Here is a 22,240-nt window from a genome sequence, read left to right as displayed (position 1 = left end):
AACTCAAGTTTTCTAATCCCTATATCTTTGCAACTGTAATGCCTTAGCCCTTTGATTTTTCAAACTATGATTTCTGTAAGAAAAAATAATCTAAGTTTGAAATATAAAATATTTACACTATCAGGTTGGAAAAAAACAGGGATTAGAATATTAAATTTGTGGCAAAGACTCCTTTTTGTATAAAATGAAACAAATCTTGTTAGATCTACACATTTTTAACCAGGAATTGCAGAAGAGAGAAAACTGGATTCCATGACATAGATGGGAGTACAGTGTATTGAATTTTGATGAAAGTAGTATATCATAATTACTGGGAAACTTTTTAGGATTTTTTGTGAACACGTTGCATTCTTTGGATCTGGTATCCTGCCATGAAAAAATAACTTTACTTGTTTTCGTAATTATGAAGTTTAACTATCTTTTAAACTATCAATGACTATGTTGGAAGAAAATAAAAGTTATTGTAAAGTAGTGATAATAAATATTTATGATCCATTCTCGGAATTTCTGTCATCAAATAAACAAGAAAGGCTGGGATAGGACTAGTCGAGCTTTAGTTACTTTTTCTAAAGAACAACATTCGTCTTGAAGGAATTCAGATCTCCTCAAACAGTAAAAAATAAGTGTAAGTGGCTAACCCTGGACCCGGCAAAGTATAAATGAATATTTTCTTACGTGTTATACAATGTTGGTAGATAAATCCAGCCTTCCCATGCTAATCACACACCCTGTTCATATTAAGTTTATCTTAAGAGTGTTTAAAGAAACTATTAAGGTAACATGAAAGGGGGTATAGACTGAATCCTAAAAATTTTAGGATTGGTATCGCAACCAAATTTAGTTATATCTGATGTCCCTGTCTCGAGAAATTGTTATATACTGTGTCAAAGTTATACCAAAACTAATATATATGAGACATGGTATATAAATCAAAGTTTTCAACTGATCATATTCAGCAAATATGGAACAAATCTAAAAAAAATGATAACCCAGAGGTGCCTAAAAATTTTAGGTACACTCCTATTATAATTTGAATAAAATGCTTATTCATTTTTTATAGATATAATTGATAATATAATAGTTACGTCTATATGAATGAGACCAGAATTTCCACAAATGGCCATTCAGTATCTGGTCATGTGGCTCTGTCAGCCATATTCAAATCAAACAGTCCCTTTAAATTTCTCAATTTGAGTTTGCCATTTTCTTTCTCTCACCCTCTATCTTTGAAAACTTCCAGAAGAATCCATGACTTGACCCATTGTCATGTTCCTCCAACAGATAAAAATGCAATATGACGTAAACATTAATAAAGAAATAATTTAGCAATAAAATATTCAAACCTGTAGTATCTGAAAGAGATACATAAACCCAGGTTCATCCAACAATCTTTACTCTATTTCCATCCGCCGCACACAATGGTTGCAACAAAAGTAAGATTTTCATTAATTTCTCTATTTGATACTTTAAAATTGTCATCTACTCATTTTCTCTTGCTGACATCTTGTCCTATAACGCTTTTCTTATTTTCTGCAATCATTATCTCTGTCATAAGTTTAACCACTTACACTCTCTTATTATTTTTAGTTTATTTTTTCTTTACTTGGTTACTCACTCTTTAAATCAAAAGTGATAGAAATATTTTTTTCCAGGCGTTGATATCCCTGTGTGTGGTTGGTCTTACCCTAGGGCAGGGGCATATCAATGAACAGGTCATTGTAACAAATGTTGTGACTGCTCTTCAACCATCTATTGCCCAAGCAGTTGCCAATGCTTTGAGAAACCTTGGAGGAAGTTTCTCTTCTACCGGGTTTGCAGCTGGCAGCTCTTCAGGATCAGCCCAAGGATTCAGCTCATTCGGATCATCTTCTACATCTGCTCAAGGATTCAGCGCAGCTGGAGCATCTGCTTCAAGACCTGGAGGTTCCAACAGACCAGCTGGTGTTGGACCTGCTGGTATTGCTGTTGCAGCTCGCCCTGAATACAATTTTGAGTATAAGGTTGCTGATGAGGAGGAGCAGACCTTCATCAGCCAGTCAGAGAAGAGGGATGGTGATGATGTCACTGGAACCTACTCTTACATTGACCCAACAGGATCTCTTATCACTGTCAAATACCAGGCAGGGGCTATGGGATTCACCCAGAATATAGAAAAGCAGGAGGGAGCTGTTCAGATCAGAGCCCGTTCATCTCATGATGGAGCAGGTACCAGAGTTGCAATTAGAACCACTAGTTCTTCTTTCAATAGAAACAGTATTAGCAGTGAGCCTAGCAATGTTAAGAACAACATCAACAACTTTTCTGGAACTGCCACCACCTCTTCTGTAGATCAGTCTGTTTTGGTTTCTCAAATTATCGCTGCTCTTCAGCCCAGGATTTCCCAGGCTGTCAACAGCGCCATCTCTAGACAGTCAAGCTTCTTCAGCTCCTCCAGTGGCGCTGTTCAGACCAACCCTGCAACTGCTCAGACTGACCAGATTGACCTGATTGACCTGAGAGCTTAGGATATATGAATACATGTTATTGATCAACATTTTGCCATTTAGTTAGAACAGTGTCTCACCATAGAAAATACTTTGAAATAAATTATGATATTTTTGATGTTAGAAAATATTTTACTTAAAAGTTTTACTTAACTTTAAAAATCTTATTAAGAGAATAAGATCACACTTCTTGGAATGAAACTTGAGTTTAAGAGTTAAGAGAATTAGAATAAGATAAGAACCTTTTAGAATGAAAATTGAGTTTAAAAGTAAGAGACAAAAATTATGACAGTATAAGACATGTTTCTTTGAGAATATAGATGAGATATTGGAGAATTCTAATAAAGATAAACACTTTTAAAATAAAAATTAATTGTAAGAGATAAGATCGAGAATAAGATCAATCCTTTTAAAATGAAAATTGAGTTTAGGAGATAAAAGAATGAGATCAAATGTGTATATTTTCTTCAAAATTATCACCCTCCCCCTGAGGTTAGGAATGATATTTTTTAGGGCTTCTCTTTCTTAATTGGGGAAAATAAATGATGGGGGGGGGGGGTTTATGAAAAAGGATGACATAAAAATGACCCTTTGGAAGTCCAAATTTATTATCATTTTCCCTCCCGGGGGTTATAATTCATAAAATGCCACAACTCTGTTAGAAAAAAAGATCATCTGCCCATTCAGAATGAAAATTGAGTTCAGGAGATTAGAAAATAAGATAAACCCTTTTAGAACGAAAACTGAGTTTAAGAGAAACAAATAAAATAAAACCTTTTAGAAAGAAAGTTGAGCTTAAAAGATAAAAGAATAAGATCAACTCTTTTAGAAATAAAATTGAGTTGAAGAGATCAGAAAAAAAGATAAAACATTTCAGCAAAAAAATTGAAAAAATAAGAAAAATGATAAAACTGTAAAGTAAGAAAATTGAATTTAAGAGATAAGAAAATAAGATCAACACTTTAAAAAAAAAATTAAATTTAAAATATAAAAAATAAGAAAAACTCTTTCTAGAATGTATATAGCGAGTATGAATGTAAGAGAATAAGATAATTTCAAAAACTGATTATTTGAAATTGTGGTTTCTCTTTAAAAGTGATTTGGTCATTTCGACTGCAGGACAAGAATGCTGGAACTGACAATCTTAAATGGAATGGAAGTGTAATTGTGACTGACCCTCCATGCTAAGATGGCAATGCTAAATTCACGATGGTACCCTTAAAACATTTATCTAATCAAAATATGTTTTCTGCGATTAAATGCAATTGAATTGAGAAAGTCACTTTTGTAGATAAACCCCAATTGAAAATAAAACAGTTTTCAAAATTATAAATATTCATATCAAACAAAACAAAGGTTTTAAAGCGAATCGGCCATTGCCATCTTTGCAATGAGAATTATGTTAACAGTCCTTTACACCTAGAAAAACGAATATATCTTTCACATTATTTATCAAGTGAAGGTTTCAAGGGTACCATTGTAAACGGACATATCATGGATGGAAACTTGAAATTACAGTAGAAATTTCTGTTTTTTATTAAGTAAAAAAGCTTTCAATTCTTTTTCATTTTCTTCTTTAAAATCAAACAATGAAAAATAGGAAGAAGAACAAGATATGAATGTATATATTTTGAGATTTTCCTCCAGATTACTTTGTAATAAAACCGGGAAAATATGCATTGTATAAACCTGTCTAAAGTATCCGAAAGGGGTATATAAACCCAGGACCATCCAACTATCTTCAATCCATTCTCATCCTCCCCACACAATGGTTGCAACAAGAGTAAGATTTTAATACATATCTCTATTTTAGAATTGATAAATCTTCTCATTTTATCTTTCTTACTTCTCGTCCTTTAACGCTTTTCTTATGCTCTGAAATCCTTTTTTGTGTCTTCTGTTTAGCCACTTACATTCTCTTATTTCCTATTATAGTTTCTTTCTTTATACCTACTTACTTGCTCTTTGTATTAAAAATTATAAAAAGACTTTTCCAGGCGTTGATATCCCTGTGTGTGGTTGGCCTTACCCTAGGGCAGGGGCAGGTCAATGAGGAGGTCATTGTAACAAATGTTGTGACTGCTCTTCAACCATCTATTGCCCAAGCAGTTGCCGATGCTTTGAGAAACCTTGGAGGAAGTTTCTCTTCTACCGGGTTTGCAGCTGGCAGCTCTTCAGGATCAGCCCAAGGATTCAACTCATTTGGATCATCTTCTACATCTGCTCAAGGATTCAGCGCAGCTGGAGCCTCTGCTTCAAGACCTGGAGGTTCCAACGGACAAAGTGATGTTGGACCTGTAGCTCGTCCTGAATACAACTATGAGTTCAAGGTTGCTGATGAGGAGGAGCAGACCTTCATCAGCCAGTCAGAGAAGAGGGACGGTGATGATGTCACTGGAACCTACTCCTACGTAGACCCAGAAGGATCTTTGATCACTGTCAACTACCAGGCTGGAGCTATGGGATTTACCCAGACTGTGGATAAAAAGGAGGGAGCTGTTGACATCAGTGCTCGTCCATCTTACTCTGGAGCAGGTACTGGTGTTGCTACTGGAGCCACCAGCTCTTCATTTAATGCCAACAAGAACAACGGTTTTAACAGCAACAGTGCTTTCAACAGCAACAATGCTTTTAACAGCAACAGTGCCAGCAGTGTGGCCAGCAACAACTTTTCTGCAACCACCTCTTCTGTAGATCAGTCTGTTCTGATTTCTCAAATTATCGCCGCTCTTCAGCCCCAGATTTCCCAGGCTGTTAACAGTGCCATCTCTAGAAAGTCAAGCTTCTCCAGAGGTGCTGTTCAGAACAACCAGGCTTCCGGCCTCAGAGCTAAAAAATTAGCTGGAGACAGGCTTACCCCTCTCTTTGGAAACTAAAACACGAAACCTTGATCTTACCAGACCTCTCCTAAACCTTTCCTTTGCTTTACTTGGAATGAGCTGCACCTGAACTCAGGGCATTGGAATAATTAAATGTAAACTTGTTCATTTATTTGTCATCATTGAATAATATCTTTTTTCAAATACATGTTAGCGATAAATTGAAAAAGCATCTGTATTTACATTTACTGGGTTCAAAACTTTTTTATGGAATTATCAATTTGCAAATTTTCATCCAAAAAATAATTATTAATTCTAATAGATTATTAAGAGATTATTGTATATTATTGAGACGAAATTAGTGATAAATAATTCTCACAGTGTGTTCAATAAGTTGAACACAATGGTAGAATTTCATCAAGTATTTGTTTTCTCCCAATCACGCGGATTCAACATTTTAATTTTTATTTTACAGAACTATGACTCTTAAACCAAATTTGACCTATTAAACATAATTTTTTGCCCTTTCTCTTTTTTTATTTATTTAAGAGGTATTTTTAGATAACTCCGTAAGTTTAAAGATTATGGAATTACAGACCAAAACGGGATTGAATTCAAGTGGAAGAAACCAAATGCATGACGCCCTGGATAATCCATGGTTCAGTGGTTTTTTGTAGGACGGAATATTGGAAAAGTGGAGAAATAGATTAAATGTTGATTCCAAAGGCTTCTTTGTAAGATGGAGGTTGGTTCGGAGAGGTTGGGGAGGATGGAGAGGATGAGAAGTATCCACTCTTGATGTCTGGTCATTAAACTCAATAAGTTTTTGTTTAAAAATAAAGATAAAATAATAAGCTCACTTTTAAAGTAATATGACGAAAAAAGTTTTTTAATAGTAAAATATAAAACTGTATAAGATATAGTTTAATCTATTGATGCCTTGTGTGTTGCTAATAAGGTCAAAAGCAGGAGCGGAAACATTTAATGATGAAGACGACATGCTTCGCTCTCTCATGCCGCGTACAGTTTCCAATTGAAGACGCACAAACTTCAGCTTCTCCTTAAGTTCATCATCACGGTTTCTGTATGGTTCTAAGGATTTCTCCCTCTCCTCCCGATGCTGAAAAATAAGATTCCTTAATAATAATGATAATACAAACAAAATTCAAAATGACAGAAGGTGAACCAAAGTAAATTGTGTTGTATTTTGAAAAAAGGTAAAGGAAAAAATTATTTAAGCATCACATTTCATTTACTTTGTTCAAAATATGTCAACATAAAAAAATCAAAAGATGATGAATGAAAGTCTGAAAATAAGAAATCAAAGAAAAGATTGTAAATGTGTGGTAAAATTTAATCTATAACGAAAACTGAATGAAGTTTGGAATTGAAGACAGGGAACAAAGGAATTAAGTCTTCGCCACAAACTCAAATTTCCTAATCCATATATGATGTAAACCTTTGATATTTCAAACTTGGACTATTTTATCTAGCAGAATTTATAGTTTGAAAAACCAAAGGTAACAAAAGTTAAAAGACTAGAGTTTTTTTTTTTAAATTTGGTGATGGTGATGGACCAAACGAACCTATGTAGAGTAAAAAAGTAGTTCCACATTTATTGAAAATATATTTCAGTCTGGGTGGACCCTCGTCAGTTCTAACGATATAATAACCATCAAAGACTAGAGTTTGTTAGAAGAAATCAGATCAGAAATAAGTTTTTGAAGAATTCAATTTTTGTGTGTCTATTAAGTGGATTACTGGAGGATTCTAGATTTCTTGCTCCAGGATTTAATATCCATTAGACCATGATTGATAGAGCATTGAACCAACCTGAACAATTGTATAAAAACTTCTTTCATTCAACATCTTAAAACTTTAACTGGAACCGTATTTAATGTATTTGAATTTTTCCTTTTACGAAGTACAACAGTATGCATTCAAAATATAACAAACAAATCTAAACTCTAGCAGACGAAATATTCTACGGATTACAGCTTTTCTATTAGACAGCACCACAATAAACCGAAAATACAGCTTTTCTATTAGACATCACCACAATAAACCGAAAATACAGCTTTTCTATTAGACAGCACCACAATAAACCGAAAATACAGCTTTTCTGTTAGACAGCACCACAATAAACCGAAAATACAGCTTTTCTATTAAGCAGCACCACAATAAACCAAAAATAAAGCTTTTATATTAGGCAGCACCACAATAAACTGAAAATAAAGCTTTTCTATTAGGCAGCACCGCAATAAACCAAAAATAATTTACAAAGACATTATTCAAATCGTCACTTAATGCCCACTTTTATTGGAATACCAGCTGTAGTTCTCCCTAAAATTTTGGGATAATTTTAGAGAAATAATAGACACCCCGGTCATTAATTCCTCCTCCCACTCTGCTCACCTTTTCTAGCTCCAAGTTCATCTTGTCCAGCTTCTCCTGGAGCTTGTTCACCTCCTTCTCTATCTTAATCTCGTTGGGGGTCTGCTTGTTCAGCCGAGACTCAAGAAGCCTTGTATTGTCTTCAACAGCCTTAAACAAAAATCATCTTAAAATAACATCCTGACTTATGAAGTTTTCCAAGGGTAAATCTTTCTGCAAGGTTTTTTTTCTGTTCAACCTAGACCGAAATACATTTTCAAAATTATGTGGAATAAAATGCAGGCTGTCAATTTTAATTTGCAGTATAGACTAATATCATTCACAAAATAAATTAAAATTCTTGTTATATCAACTTTTCAATTATTTTAATTCGCCAGGATTATATTTAAACAAGTAAGTTAGTAATAAGAAGTAAGTAAGTAAGTAAGTAAGTAAGTAAGTAATTAAGTCAGTAAGTAAGTAATTAAGTCAGTAAGTAAGTAAGTAAGTAATTGAGTAAGTAAGTAAGTAAGTAAGTAAGTAAGTAATTAAGTCAGTAAGTAAGTAAGTAAGTAAGTAAGTAATTAAGTAAGTAAGTAAGTAAGTAAGTAAGTAAGTAAGTAAGTAACTAATTAGTAAGGTATTAGTGATTATTTCGTCCTTGGAGAGTTAATGAGAAGGTCGGTAAAAATAGGTCATTGTCAAACATGAATCAAAAATAATTAATTGTATTCATTTTAAATCTTTAATTGTTTTGAATATCAAATAATTTAAGTAATTAACACATAATTCCTAATTAAATGAAATTCAAAGTTGTTTAAATAATGTCCATAATTTTGAATTTTTTTTTCATATTATTTTTTTAGGTCTTAATGCACAAACCCCAGGTGGAAGGTTAGCTAAGTTCCAATATTGATGATGTCTAATCTTCATATCAAACTAGCGTGGGAACCAGAAGGCGGAAACGTTATGTGTGTGTTTGTACCAAAAGAGTGTGTGTAAGTAATAACGAACTAAAGGTATATACAGTACATAAGAATCTCGGTATTTATACAGTAAATAAGGAGAGTACATTTGTTCATTGTTAATTGTTTACTTAAAAATAAGTTTAAAATACATGTAGTATATTTTTTATATATTTAAGTCAACACCATACGCCAAATTTTCATGCAAAGAATATAATTTTATAAAGTTTTCAATAAACTACTCGCTATTCAAGCTTAATTAAAATTAACGAATTTTTTCTGCAATTTCCTAAACTGTAGTCATATTGTGTGTCTGTACCAAAAGAGTGCGCGTGTATAATAACGAACTCGTCTGCAAAGCAGTGTGACTGGATTTCTCATGCCAGACCAGCGCCATTTCCCTTAGGTCCACATTTTTTACTACAGTAAGAACCAGAAAACTCTGTGCAGCGTAAACAGACATATTTCACTTAATAAGTGATTTAATATGTTACCAGTAAAACTGTTTGCTTTGTAACAACATCAAATACACTTAATTATATTTCTTTAATGTCGTCTTACTATTTTTAAGTTTTCTGGTTCTTACTGTAAAAATATAAAAATTTTAAGACTTTCTATAGATTCATCTCTAATAGAAGAAATTGTTACACTTCAATGATTTTTTGTTCAACAGAGAATTATTAAGCATAGAGATTATATCTTCATAGAAGAATAATTGGGATAAAGACGATAATAACAGGGATTTTATAAACCAAAGTGATTATTTCTTCATAGAGGTATAATTGTAACAAAGACGACAATTCCAGGGAAGTTTATAAACCATATAGATTATATCTGTACCTAGGAGAAATTGTGATAAAGACGATAATAACAGGGATTTTATAAACCATAGAGATTATATCTGTACATAGGAGAAATTGTGATAAAGACGACAATTATAGGTACGAAGTTAAAAAAAACTTTTGAGATTATATCTGTACAGAGGAGTATTCGGGATAAAGAAGACAATAGCAGGTACGTAATTTATAAACAATAAAGATTATATCTACAAGGGGAATATTTGTAACAAAGACGACAATTCAAGGGAATTCAAGGGAATCTCTTAGAGTCACAAACTGTTCTATCCTTCCCAATCCATTATAAGATAAGAGATGGAAATATTTTTATATGCATAAAACAAATATTTTAACCCAACCAAACCTAATTAGTCTTTTTCCGTACTGTACACGCTTGATATTTGATCGAACCCTGCACGACCATATTTAGGTCTGCTATACCTTCTCTAACTCCTGTTCTTGATATTTGATCGAACCCTGCACGACCATATTTAGGTCTACTATACCTTCTCTAACTCCTGTTCTTGATATTTGATCGAACCCTGCACGACCATATTTAGGTCTACTATACCTTCTCTAACTCCTGTTCTTGTTTCTCCAGAAGCCTGATATTCGCCTGCTCCCCTTTCACTATCCGTCTACAGTCAGATTAAAACATTTTGAAAAATAAAAGCACAAAAAAGAAAAAATCAGAGCACAAAAACAAAATAAAAAACAAACAATATATTTCAAAGCAAGAAGTTTAAAAATGCAGCTATTAATAAAGGGACTGTGAAACCGTAATTTTAAGTACCCTCCATTTAAAAGAGGGGTATTCCATATTTAAATTAAATTTAACCTAAAGTCTGACCGCGTCAACCTTGTTGCACCGGCTAGTCCTATTGGTTGTCTGCTTTATTTACCCAATGTCCGGGTGATACAGTACAAACTGGGACCAGAAAGGTTGACCCGGCTCGGTAAATTCAAATGTACTACGGCTGCCCGTATTGAAACCTTCATCTAATCAATAATATGGAAGATGACGTAGATTAACCGAAAGCGCTTAATTTTGATAATTTCTCCATAATTTCTGAAGCAAGAAACGCGCAAGTCACTTTTGCAGTGAAATCACAAATTAAAATAATTTGTTTTTCGAGAACAAAAACATATTTTAATTCATACTTGATTAGACCGAGCTTTCAAGGGTACCTTAAGAATCGGACGTAGCTTCACCTTTTAATAGAGAAGGACAGCTTAAGATTAGTTTACAATCCCTTTAAAGAGTTAAATAATTGTTTTACTAAAAAAAATTAGCAAAGTTTGCATCTTTAAATATCAATTTTTTTTTTAAAAATAATGATTTTATTAAATTAGAATATTTTTCTCCCTTAGTCTTTTCTCTACTCCGTCTTTACGAAACATCATAACAGGATTCAGACTCTTGATATCTGGGTTAGTATCAGGGTCTAGGATCAGGATCAGGATCAGGATTCAGACTCTTGATATCGGGGTTAGGATCAAGGGTTAGGATCAGGATCAAGATCAGAGGCTACAATTTATGATCATCAACTCACGTCAGTATCATGATCAAGACTCATTTTAAACTCCTTATTGAGGTTGGGAATAATTTGTCTGAAAAAAAGGGTTTTATTTTTTATTTTTTGTCATATTGTTAGGATGTATTAGTATTTTTTTTATTCCGCTAAACCGATTCTGTCCAAATTTTATGTGGGGCCTGGCATGACTCAAAAATGATTTTTCGTAAAAATTTCTAGAAATTCATTGAAAAAATGTAAAATCTGGAGTTTGCATTTCACAAAGATAATATATATATAGATATGCAGGCAGGTAGAAACCTCCTTCCTAAATTGATTGTAGCAGACAACTAATTTTTGAACCTTTGAGAAAAGGTGCAAGGAGAGACATCTATAGCAAATTGATTACTTTCTATATTCCTTTCTCCCCTTGCTGCCTTCTGTAGGAAATACACATTTATGTTATAAAAACATACAGTACGCGTATTGCATCCTGTATAGTTCAAGTGTTGCTATCTGGACCTGTTTGACCAATAAAATTAAATTTCAAGGTAACACAAACATACAGTACGCGTTTTGTTTATGTTATGATCAGATCAGTTGTACTTTGTCCTAGATTCGATGTACTTTTATAGTAATAATTTTTATTTAAATTGCGTTAATATACGTATGCCATTCAGTACAACTTGCACATTTAAACTTTGTCTAGTCAAATTCCTACCTCAGTTTTATTTGCATTGATTAATTTGTTTCATTAAGTACAATATGCAGTATACATTGTTGATACTATAGTACGCATTTAGTGTTATCCCGCATAAACAAAGTGATAAATAAGCAACAATCCAGAGGATAAAATGCCATGCGTACGACAGAGATGGTGCTGTTTGCACCTTTTCTCAAGACCTCTAAATTTATACCTGCCTGCATATCTATATATATTATCTTTGGCATTTCAACAAAAATAAGTTGGAATTAAAAACTATTTTGTTAGTAAAGTAATTACGAATATGAACTAAGGTTGCATAACTTTAATAGTTCTCCAAAAAAATGTACTTTGCCCTTGGAAAATAATATTAACAGAAATGATTTTTTAATATCAAATGCGCCTTTATTTCATATACAAGTTGTTAGGTTGTTCTTTAATGCTAAACGAATCTCCCTGACTGGTATAATTCTCATGTTAAACGGATCTCCCTGACTGGTTTAATTCTCAAGTTAAACGGATCTCCCTGGTTGGTTTAATTCTCATGTTATACGGATCTTCCTGACTGGTTTAATTCTCATGTTAAACGGATCTCCCTGACTGGTATAATTCTCATGTTAAACGGATCTCCCTGGCTAAACAATATAAAAACTCAGTGATCCTGAAATTAATATCGAATTACTTACAGATATCTATTCTGCTGTGATTACCGTTGTTTTTGAGTCAAATAGATGAAATTTAAGTATTTATTTTGAAAGGTAGATAAAAAATTTAATTTCCTTGAATAAGCTTAAAATGGCATGTAGTTCAAAAGCAAAGAGAATAGAAATATATTAGAGTGGAATTTAGCCATCCCTCGGTATGAATTTTGTCAGTCCCTTTCAGCCTGAAATGTTCACAAATTATATGCAGTAGAGTACATTTAATACAGTATGTTCCCTACACGACCATATTTAGGTCTACTATACCTTCTCTAACTCCTGTTCTTGATATTTGATCGAACCCTGCACGACCATATTTAGGTCTTACCCGACCTTGCGTATTTACATAACAATATTATTTTTGAATTTCTACTTTGTCTGTAGTGGTATAGTCACTGTGAATTACTGCCTGAGTCACAATAATCAACTCGATCAACAATGCACTTTAGCGTTAGTATTTTACAACGAATGCAATAGTGATACGCTTCGCGTCCCACTTTCTTGTAATAAAATTTGCCTGTAAAGTTTACTTTGCCTGAAACCGTTTTTTTTTACACATCTATACATAGATTTAGCTTGTCTGTTTGTGTGTATCCAAACGTCAAGACGGCTGAACCGATCGGGCCCAAATTTTGTGACCCCAGGGTAGGTTTATGAAAGGTCAAAATTTTAAAAATTTGTGTTTAAAAGTTTTTATTTTTGTAAAATTTTGAAAATGCGTGAAAAAATATTATGAAATCCGCAAACTTTTTTGTTTTTGTTTTATAATGTACAAAGAGAAGATGCTCAGAGATAAAGTCACAATTAAAAGTTGAAAAAAATGGGCGCGAAGCGCCTAAAAAGCCTAGTTATATAAGAATTAATTACAATTGAATTTCAATGTTCGCAAAAGAATTGATTCATTGCCACACAAATTTTGAATCTCTATATCTTTACAGCCTAATGGTGTGACTCCATAACATTACAAACAAAGATAATTCTATCTAACAGAATTCATAGTTTAAAATATCTAAGGTCTATGAACTTGGGGTGCAAAGATATAAGGATTAGTAAATCTGAGTTTGTGACAAAGACTCAATTCCTTTTTCTGTTTTTATTAAAATATTTTTAATAATTGGTTCCTCAAAAAATAGGACCCAATCGGTTCGGCCGTTTAGCCGTTTTGACACAAAACAAACAATCCATCCTATATATAAAGTACAGTAATCTTTGTTTGTCTGTTAGGAAGTTCGATCATAACTCATGAACCCCTGGACCGATTTGCCTCAAATTTTAAATGGGGAACTTAGAACAACGAGAGAATGTTCTTTCCTTCTTAAGAAATCCCGACAAAGCTGGGTTACACATATATTCATATTTACTTGATTACCCACAAAGAACACGATTTCAAAGGCATGGCAAATAAGAGTTTGATCCGAGTAATCAGTTCCTTTCTATTTATGCAGAAAACTAAACGCTTAACATGCGATTAACCATTGTTTCCACAGATATCGTGTTATCTCTTTTAAACTGTGTCAGTAACTGACAATAATGTTGCGGATTCTTCATGGTTGACGCACTTTTTAGTCTAAACCTGACTTCTTTATTGAAACCGGAAATTCCGGAATTTATTCAAACGAAATCACAAAAATCTTAAAAAATTTATGTTTTTTCTTCACTATTTAACTGAATCTTTAAGTATCAATTTAACAAATTGACTATTTTAAGGGTGAAATTTGTATTATAAAGTATATAGGACGAATTGAGGGTACCGGATACATACTGAGATTTCACTATATACTGCACTAATCAGAGCCACTACTATATACCTGCACAGGGGTAGATATATACATGTATAGATATATAAAAATGTTAATTCAAAATTCATTTGTTTACAATAAAAGGTTCCAGCATTCAGTAAAAATTTTACTTTACCAAAAAGCATTATGTATTCAATAAATGTTAAAGGTGTGAAAATGCTACTTAATCAAGAGATACAGATATAAAGTAGCTTGGGAACCCAGCGCTACCCAGGTTACTAAAAGTTACTCCCGCCGTTTACCCACACTTAAACGATTTTACCGGGAAACTAAGTCGACCCACTCAACTTAGAATCTCAAAAACAAACTATAGAACATTTCCGTGGGTCTCCGAAGTTCTCCAATCAAAGTTTGAGGCAAATCATTCCAGGGATTCTTGACTTTTGATCGGTCAAACAGACAGAAAAACAGAGATTACAACTTTATTTATATAGATATATATAAAGTTGTAATCTCTTTTTTTCTGTCTGGTAAAAAGTGCGGGTAAACGGCGGGAGTAACTATGAGAATGAGTAATCTGGGCAGCGCCGGGTTCCCAAGCTAGTATAAATATATAATCTCCGTTTGTTTGTGCGATCATATCTCAAGAACCCCTGGACCGATTTACATTTCAATTAGGGAACTCGGAAGAACCACGGGATTGTTCTTTAATTGGTTTTGAGATTCTAAGGGAGGTGGGTCCACCTTTACATGGAACGCGTACAGCGGGAGTAACTATATAGGTACCCAAAGTAACTATAAGTACCCGGAGTAACTATAAGTACCCGGAGTAACTATAAGTACCTGGAGTAACTATAAGTACCCGGAGTAACTATAAGTACCCGGAGTAACTATAAGTACTAAGTACCCGGAGTAACTATAAGTACCCGGAGTAACTATAAGTACTTGGAGTAACTATAAGTACCCGGAGTAACTATAAGTACGCGGAGTAACTATAAGTACCTGGAGTAACTGTATAAGTACCCTGGGATACGCGGGGCACTTCAGCTAGTACAGAGCGTCCAATATCATCTAAGATTATCTCCAAGCTTTAACGCCAAAATACACTCATAATACTAGAAAAGACAAGTATTTTCTGGAGGAAAACCTTTATATCAACCTTGTACATTTTTTATAAGTGATTCATTGTTTTTAAATTTTCTTATAAGCCCCTAAAATTCCAATTTTGAGCTATAAACTATATAATTTAATGTGGGGCACCCTGTAGTTAAATAAAACATTTGAACACCTCTACCTCTATATATACAAAGAAGTAATCTATGTTTATCTGTCTGCTTACGTGGTTCATAACTCATTGACCGATTTGCTTCAACTTTTAATTGGGGAACATGTTAGAACAACGTCTTAGTTTAGTTTACAAATTCTAAATTGAATTGGTTGGCTTTTCTTGGGAAAACTCCGGACTAAGCTGGGTTTCCAAGGTAGTATAAATGCGTTCCCCGTGACCGGGGGGAAATTAAGTGTATAATAATTAAAATTCTACAAAATTAATATTATTTATTATATTAGTTTGTAAAAATAAAGTAAATATAATTATTATTATATTAATAATGTGAGAAGTTCTTAACATAACTCATGTAAACAATATTTATGTAGAAACTTCTGCTTATTTTGTGGACTAAGTAAAAATTATGAATGTCCAAATCAACCCCCCCCCCCCCGCCGGCCCCCTATTATTTCGTACGCAGCGTTTTTCTTCAATTCTATTTTTTTAACATTTTTAAAAAAGTTTTTACAAAAATGATTTTTTAGAAATGTTTTTTCATGTTCTGTTGCACTGGAGTCCTGAATTCTTAATAATGTCCTTAATCATGAAACTTGTTTTGGGTGTTTTACTTTTTCAGACGTGGGGGGGGGAGTCTAGAAAAATGTTTTTCATTGACAATTTTTTTTTTAATTATAAGCTTCCCCCCACCCCCACCCTCATTTTTGTTACTTATCCAGTAACTTATCCTCAAAGAATGTTACCAAATATGTAAATTTTTAAAATGATTGTTAGGAGGGAGAATTTTCCAAAAAAGGGTAAGCTTCCAAAGGACCAATACCAAATGTTAGATTTTTCAAAATAATTCCTATAACCCAAAGGTTTAGCTTTGCAAAGGACTACAACAAAATGTTCAATTTTCCAAATAGTTCCTATCAAAGGTTACAAAGGACTACTACTACATAATTACTACCACAGGTTACAAAGGACTACTGCAAAATGTTCAATTTTCCAAATAATTCCTATCAAAGGTTACAAATGTCTCCTACTACATAATTACTACCAAAGGTTAAACTTTACAATGGAAACCTTTAGTAAAAGTTGTTTGCGAAGTTTAAGCTTTGGTAGGAATATCTTGGAAACCTGAATCTAAATGTATATATATTACGTTATAATCATCTAACCGTATTATCGGTCAGTTTTAATCTTTATCTGTACCTGGATACTCAAATATAGTTTAGTTGGATATGAACTCTGTTTTAATCTTTATCTGTACCTGATACTCAAATATAGTTTAGTTGGATATGAACTCTGTTTTAATCTTTATCCGTACCTGGATACTCAAATATAGTTTAGTTGGATATGAACTCTGTTTTAATCTTTATCCGTACCTGGATACTCAAATATAGTTTAGTTGGATATGAACCACTGTTTTATTATGGTCAGACGTATTATAGTTCTCGTGTAGAGAGTATAGAGTTTGAGAGCGAGTTGTATCTGGATTGATACATACTTAGGAATACAGAGAGAGTTGTATCTGGATAAATACACACTGAAGTATTAGTTTTCGTGAAGAGAGTATAGAGTTATAGAGCGAGATTTGTATCTGGATTGATACAGACTTTAGTATTCGTTCTCATGAAGAGAGCATAGAGTTCTAGAGCGAATTGTATCTGGATTGATACAGACCAAAGAATTGTCGGAGTAAGGCATCTAGTCTACAAAAACATATGCAAAGATATGGAGATTTTAAAACAAGAGTTCGTTGCAAGAACTCAGTTCCTTTACATAGAAATACCTGCTTAAGCAGAAATATTTCAAACAATTCAGAACAAAGCTGAAGTTAAAAAAAAAATGTATTACCCATGGTATTACCCAACAGAAAATTAAATAAAGAGGTTATTTCCCAAAATTTTCTAAATAAAGGTGAATTCTCCGAATGGCAACTTTTCAATTATTATTTTCTCAAGTAAACTAATTAGAATTTGATTTTCTAAAACACAAAGAGCTAAAGACTAAAGAGATCGGTGAAATTGTCTTTATGTAAGACTTTTATGTTCTTTGTTTTAAATGTGTTGTACAGAGGCAAAACCCAAGTAGTATAGAGGTTCAGTTCTATCTATCCTTACTCCGAGTATAGAGGTTCAGTTCTATCCAACCTTACTCCGAGTATAGAGGTTCAGTTATATCCATCCTTACTCCGAGTATAGAGGTTTAACTCTATTCATCCTTACTCCGAGTATAGAGGTTCAACTCTATCCATCCTTACTCCGAGTATAGAGGTTCTGTTCTATCCATCCTTACTCCGAGTATAGAGGTTCAGTTCTATAATCCTTACTCCGAGTATAGAGGTTCTGTTCTATACATCCTTACTCCGAGTATAGAGGTTCTGTTCTATCCATCCTTACTCCGAGTAAAGTGGTTCAGTTCTATCCATCCTTACTCCGAGTATAGAGGTTCAGTTCTATACATCCTTACTCCGAGTATAGAGGTTCTGTTCTATCCATCCTTACTGGTTCAGTTCTATCCATCCTTACTCCGAGTATAGAGGTTCAGTTATATCCATCCTTACTCCGAGTAAAGTGGTTCAGTTCTATTCATCCTTACTCCGAGTAAAGTGGTTCAGTTCTATCCATTCTTACTCCGAGTATAGAGGTTCAGTTCTATACATCCTTGTTTCGAGTATAGAGGTTCAGTTCTATCCATCCTAACTCCGAGTAGAGAGGTTCAGTCCTCAACCCTTAATCATTACAGAAGAAAATGAATCTCAATTTAATTGACAAACTAAAAGCAGATTTTATTTTTCTAACTTCATTCATTATTTAATAGTTATGTTAAATGAAAACAATTAATTCATGTTAAAAGCTAGTTTTTGGTTAAAACCGGTTTTGAGGGGAATTTTAAAACGTTCTTTATTCATTTATTTAACTTGACATTTGTAGGTCATATTAGATAATTTATCATTGAGACTTTCAAACCTTTTAGGTTTGCATTTCTTTCTTCGGAAATTTAAATTCACAACTTACTTTTTTTATTTTGATATAATTGTTGTATAGAACATAGCCAAATCGATAGATAAGGCACGGGCAGCCGTAGTACATTTGAATTTCCGAGCCAGGTCAACCTTTCCGGTCCTAGTTTGTACTGTACCTAGCTCTATGGACAGGACTAGACGGTGCATCAAGGTCAGACTTTATGCTTCATAAAGGTTGAGTTTACTTTTACTAAGGAGACAGAGGTGCGTGAAGGGGACATATTAAAGACAAATAAACGAAAATAAGAACTTGTATTTTAAATTTAAAATTTCAAAAATTAAAAATAGAGACAATTTTCTTTCACGTTATTCGAAAAAACTTTGTTTCCAATATCTATGTTGGAATTTATGAACAATCCCTTACATCCACTTCATTTATGAACGATCCCTTAGATCCGGTTTATTCATGTGAGATCCCTTAGATCCAGTTTATTTATGAACGATCCCTTAGATCCAGTTTATTTATGAACGATCCCCTAGATCCAGTTTATTTGTGAACGATCCCTTGTATCGATTTTAAAAATGATGAATATTCCCTTAGATCCAGTTTATTTATGAACGATCCCATAGATCCAGTTTAAAAATGATGAATATTCCCTTAGATCCAGTTTATTTATGAACGCTCCCTTAGATCCAATTTAAAAATGATGAATATTCCCTTAGATCCAGTTTATTTATGAACGATCCCTTAGATCCAGTTTAAAAATGATGAATATTCCCTTTGATCCAGTTTATTTATGAACGATCCCTTTGATCCAGTTTGTTTATGAACGATCCTCTAGATCCAGTTAAAAAATGATGAATAGTTCCTTTGATCCAATTATTTATGAACGATCACTTAGATTCAGTTTAAAAATGATGAATATTCCCATTGATCCAGTTTATTTATTTACAATCCCTTAGATCCAGTTTAAAAATGATGAATATTTCCTTTGATCCAGTTTTTTATGAACGATCCCTTTGATCCAGTTTATTTATGAACGATCCCTTTGATCCAGTTTATTTATGAACGCTCCCTTAGATCAAGTTTATAATGATGAATAATCTCTTTGATCCAGTTTATTTATGATTGATCCCTTAGATCCAGTTTAAAAATGATGAATATTTCCTTTGATCCAGTTTATTTATGAACGATCCCTAAGATTCATTTTAAAAATGATGAATATTCCCTTTGATCCAGTTTATTTATGAACGATCCCTTAGATCCAGTTTAAAAATGATGAATATTTCCTTTGATCCAGTTTATTTATTTTAAAAATGATGAATATTCCCTTTGATCCAGTTTATTTATGAACGATCCCTAAGATCCAGTTAAAAATGATGAATATTCCCTTTGATCCCTATAATAAAAGTATATATTGAATATTCCCTTGTACAGTGTATACACCTTACACTGTATATATTGACAAAGCTGGAGAACAGTTAATAATAGTTAATGTTGAATAGTAGATGAAACAGGTTTATACAGATACAAGCTCGAGCTCAGGGTTCTCATAGTTACTCCCGCCGTTTACCCGCACTTGGTTGTAAATTACTGTTTTAGCTACTTTTCACTTAAATTAGAATCTCAAAGCCAAGTATAGAACATTCCCGTTGTTCTAACGAGTTCCTCAGTCCAGGGGTTCCCAGGTTTTGATCGGAAATAAAACAAACAAATATAGATTACAACTTTAAAAACAGACTAGATTGGGAAAACCTGCGTTGCCCAGGCCGGGTACTCATAGTTACTCCAGCCGTTTACCAGCGCTAGGTCGTAAATTACGATGTTAGCTATTTTTCCCTATAAAGTCGATCCACTCAACTTAAAATCTCAAAACCAAGCTAAGAAGATACTTGTGATTTTCTAAGATCCCCAGTTAAAAATTGGAGGCAAATCGGTCGAAGGGGTTCCTGAGTTATGATTGGACAAACAAACAAACAAACATAGATTACTACTTCATATAAATAGATTCTGTTATCTCATACGTACATCAAAACATCGCAGCATAAGAAGACCTTTCATAAGAAGACCCAATTCACTACATAAGTGATTTATTAAGTCATTAGGATAACCATTTGTTTTGTTTAAAACATTAAATACACTTAATTATTAGTTTAAGGTCGTCTTCCACTGTTTTCTAGTTCTCACTCTGTATTAAATCTGATCTCAGTCCAATAATAAAGGTATCCATATAATGTACAATGTTATATGTACCATGGTACATCAACTCATTATAAACATGGAAGCATTGTACAAGTATATGTACCATTGTACACCAACCTCTTATAAATATGAAAGTACTGTACATACAGTATTATAAGTACCATGGTACATCAACTCCTCAAAACAGGAAGTATTGTACAATGGTATTTATACCATTGTACATAAACTCCTAAATAATAAACATATAAGTGCTGTACAATGGTATATGTAACGTACATCAACTCCTAAATGATTAACATGTAAGTGTTGTACACTGTTATATGTACCATTGTACATCAACTCCTAAAAACAGTATTATACATTATACATATACAGTAGTAAATGTACCATGGTACATCAACTTATGAAAAGCATGGAAGTACCGTATAATGTTATACGTACCATTGTGCATCAACTCATCTAAAAAATATGGGAGTATTGAAAACCAAGAAATTGGTTTAAAGGGTACCGTTGTGAATCCTTTGAAATTATGTCAACTGTCCCTTTAATGAGAATCTATAAATGGAAAAAAAACTGGTTTTTCTTGACTCTCGAATAATCAGACTTATTTCTTCCAATATTTTTGTATTGTTTTCCTGTAGCATAGTTTGTTTGTTTGTTTACATGATTGATTGATTGATTAATATTTGTGTTAATGTCAAAATTACATGGTATGTACCGCGTAGCAATTACAATGTACATAGGAGAGAGCTTAGAGAAGCTAGGGGAGCTAGGGGGAGCTAGTAGTCAGGGGGAGCTTGTGGGTATCTAGGGAGTGCTAGGGAGAGTCAGGGAGAGCAAGGGGGAGCCAGAGGGAGCTAGGGGGAACCAGGGGGAGCAAAAATTACCAAAAAGAGGTTAAAATCTGGGGTTCATTAAATTCCACGTTCCCAAACAAAAGCGGAATGGTAAATGGTAAAGTTCCTTAATAAACACCTGTTTTTTAGTATTCAACACTTTTCCTTGAATCCTGCTGATCTAAAACTTACTTATGCAGGTTCATGGGGAAACCAGCTCTTTACAAAGGAATTGTCATTAAATGATATATCGTTTGTGTGATTACGGGATTAAGTTAAACTATTGTACGATGTGCAGAATCATGTTTATAACAAGTTTAATCCCAATTATAAGTATCATTATGTTATGTTAAGATTTTACTTTTTTATACAGGGGCTACTCACAAAGGGCGAGACTGTAAAGACGACCCAAGCTCTTTATTATCAAAAATCCACGGAACAGTCGAATAAATGTTTTCAAAAGTAACTCTCAGATAACAATCGATGACTATTGTTTGTAATATCTGAATGATTTGTTTGGAATTAAATTGATTTGTTTACAATCCGAGTTGCATCTTTCTGAATTTGTATGGACACTACGTTCTTCGGTATTAGTCGTTTTTAACAATTTTCTCCTTATAGGCGCAACAGATAGAAGTAAGATTAGTAGCGATCAAAAGCGCTTTTTTATCGCATTAAGACTATACCCCCTTTAATTTTTCGCGAACACTCCCTTTAAATATGATGTTTTGAAGCTTGGTTTTTGGTTTCCGAATTCAATTGAGTATTTTGATGGTTTACTAAATGATTTAGCGCAGAAACAAGCCAGTGCATATAATTTATTTTAAGCA

The 22,240-nt window shown here is 33.3% G+C and overlaps 3 protein-coding genes across 5 annotated transcripts; 2 read left to right on the top strand and 1 right to left on the bottom strand.

Annotated features, from left to right (window-relative positions):
• The first annotated feature begins 1,370 nt into the window (after positions 1-1,370).
• Positions 1,371-2,531, top strand: LOC111697518 (cuticle protein 18.6). Its single transcript, XM_023467543.1, has 2 exons — positions 1,371-1,433; positions 1,653-2,531. Exons 1-2 carry the CDS (start codon positions 1,419-1,421, stop codon positions 2,502-2,504), a joined length of 867 nt encoding a protein of 288 aa, XP_023323311.1. The 5' UTR covers positions 1,371-1,418; the 3' UTR covers positions 2,505-2,531.
• A 1,662-nt stretch (positions 2,532-4,193) lies between these two features.
• Positions 4,194-5,508, top strand: LOC111697520 (uncharacterized). Its single transcript, XM_023467546.1, has 2 exons — positions 4,194-4,266; positions 4,481-5,508. Exons 1-2 carry the CDS (start codon positions 4,252-4,254, stop codon positions 5,357-5,359), a joined length of 894 nt encoding a protein of 297 aa, XP_023323314.1. The 5' UTR covers positions 4,194-4,251; the 3' UTR covers positions 5,360-5,508.
• LOC111697521 (uncharacterized) lies at positions 5,459-12,693 on the bottom strand. Of its 3 annotated transcripts, none has more exons than XM_023467548.1 (5): positions 12,662-12,693; positions 9,918-10,047; positions 7,718-7,846; positions 6,242-6,422; positions 5,459-6,104 (listed from the first exon to the last, which is right to left on the bottom strand). In XM_023467548.1, the coding sequence occupies exons 2-5, from the start codon at positions 9,963-9,965 to the stop codon at positions 6,010-6,012; spliced, it is 453 nt and encodes a 150-aa protein (XP_023323316.1). In that variant the 5' UTR covers positions 9,966-10,047; positions 12,662-12,693; the 3' UTR covers positions 5,459-6,009. The 3 variants fall into 3 exon arrangements, with proteins under 3 accessions (XP_023323316.1, XP_023323315.1, XP_023323317.1); XM_023467547.1 differs by lacking the exons at positions 9,918-10,047; positions 12,662-12,693 and adding exons at positions 10,048-10,114; positions 10,843-11,107; XM_023467549.1 differs by lacking the exons at positions 9,918-10,047; positions 12,662-12,693 and adding exons at positions 10,048-10,114; positions 10,843-11,107 and having other exon boundaries at positions 6,032-6,116.
• Positions 12,694-22,240: the final 9,547 nt, after the last annotated feature.

Source organism: Eurytemora carolleeae, unplaced genomic scaffold (assembly GCF_000591075.1).
Source record: "Eurytemora carolleeae unplaced genomic scaffold, Eaff_2.0 scaffold265, whole genome shotgun sequence".
NCBI lineage: Eukaryota > Metazoa > Arthropoda > Copepoda > Calanoida > Temoridae > Eurytemora > Eurytemora carolleeae.
This window is presented reverse-complemented; position numbering and strand designations above follow the sequence as displayed.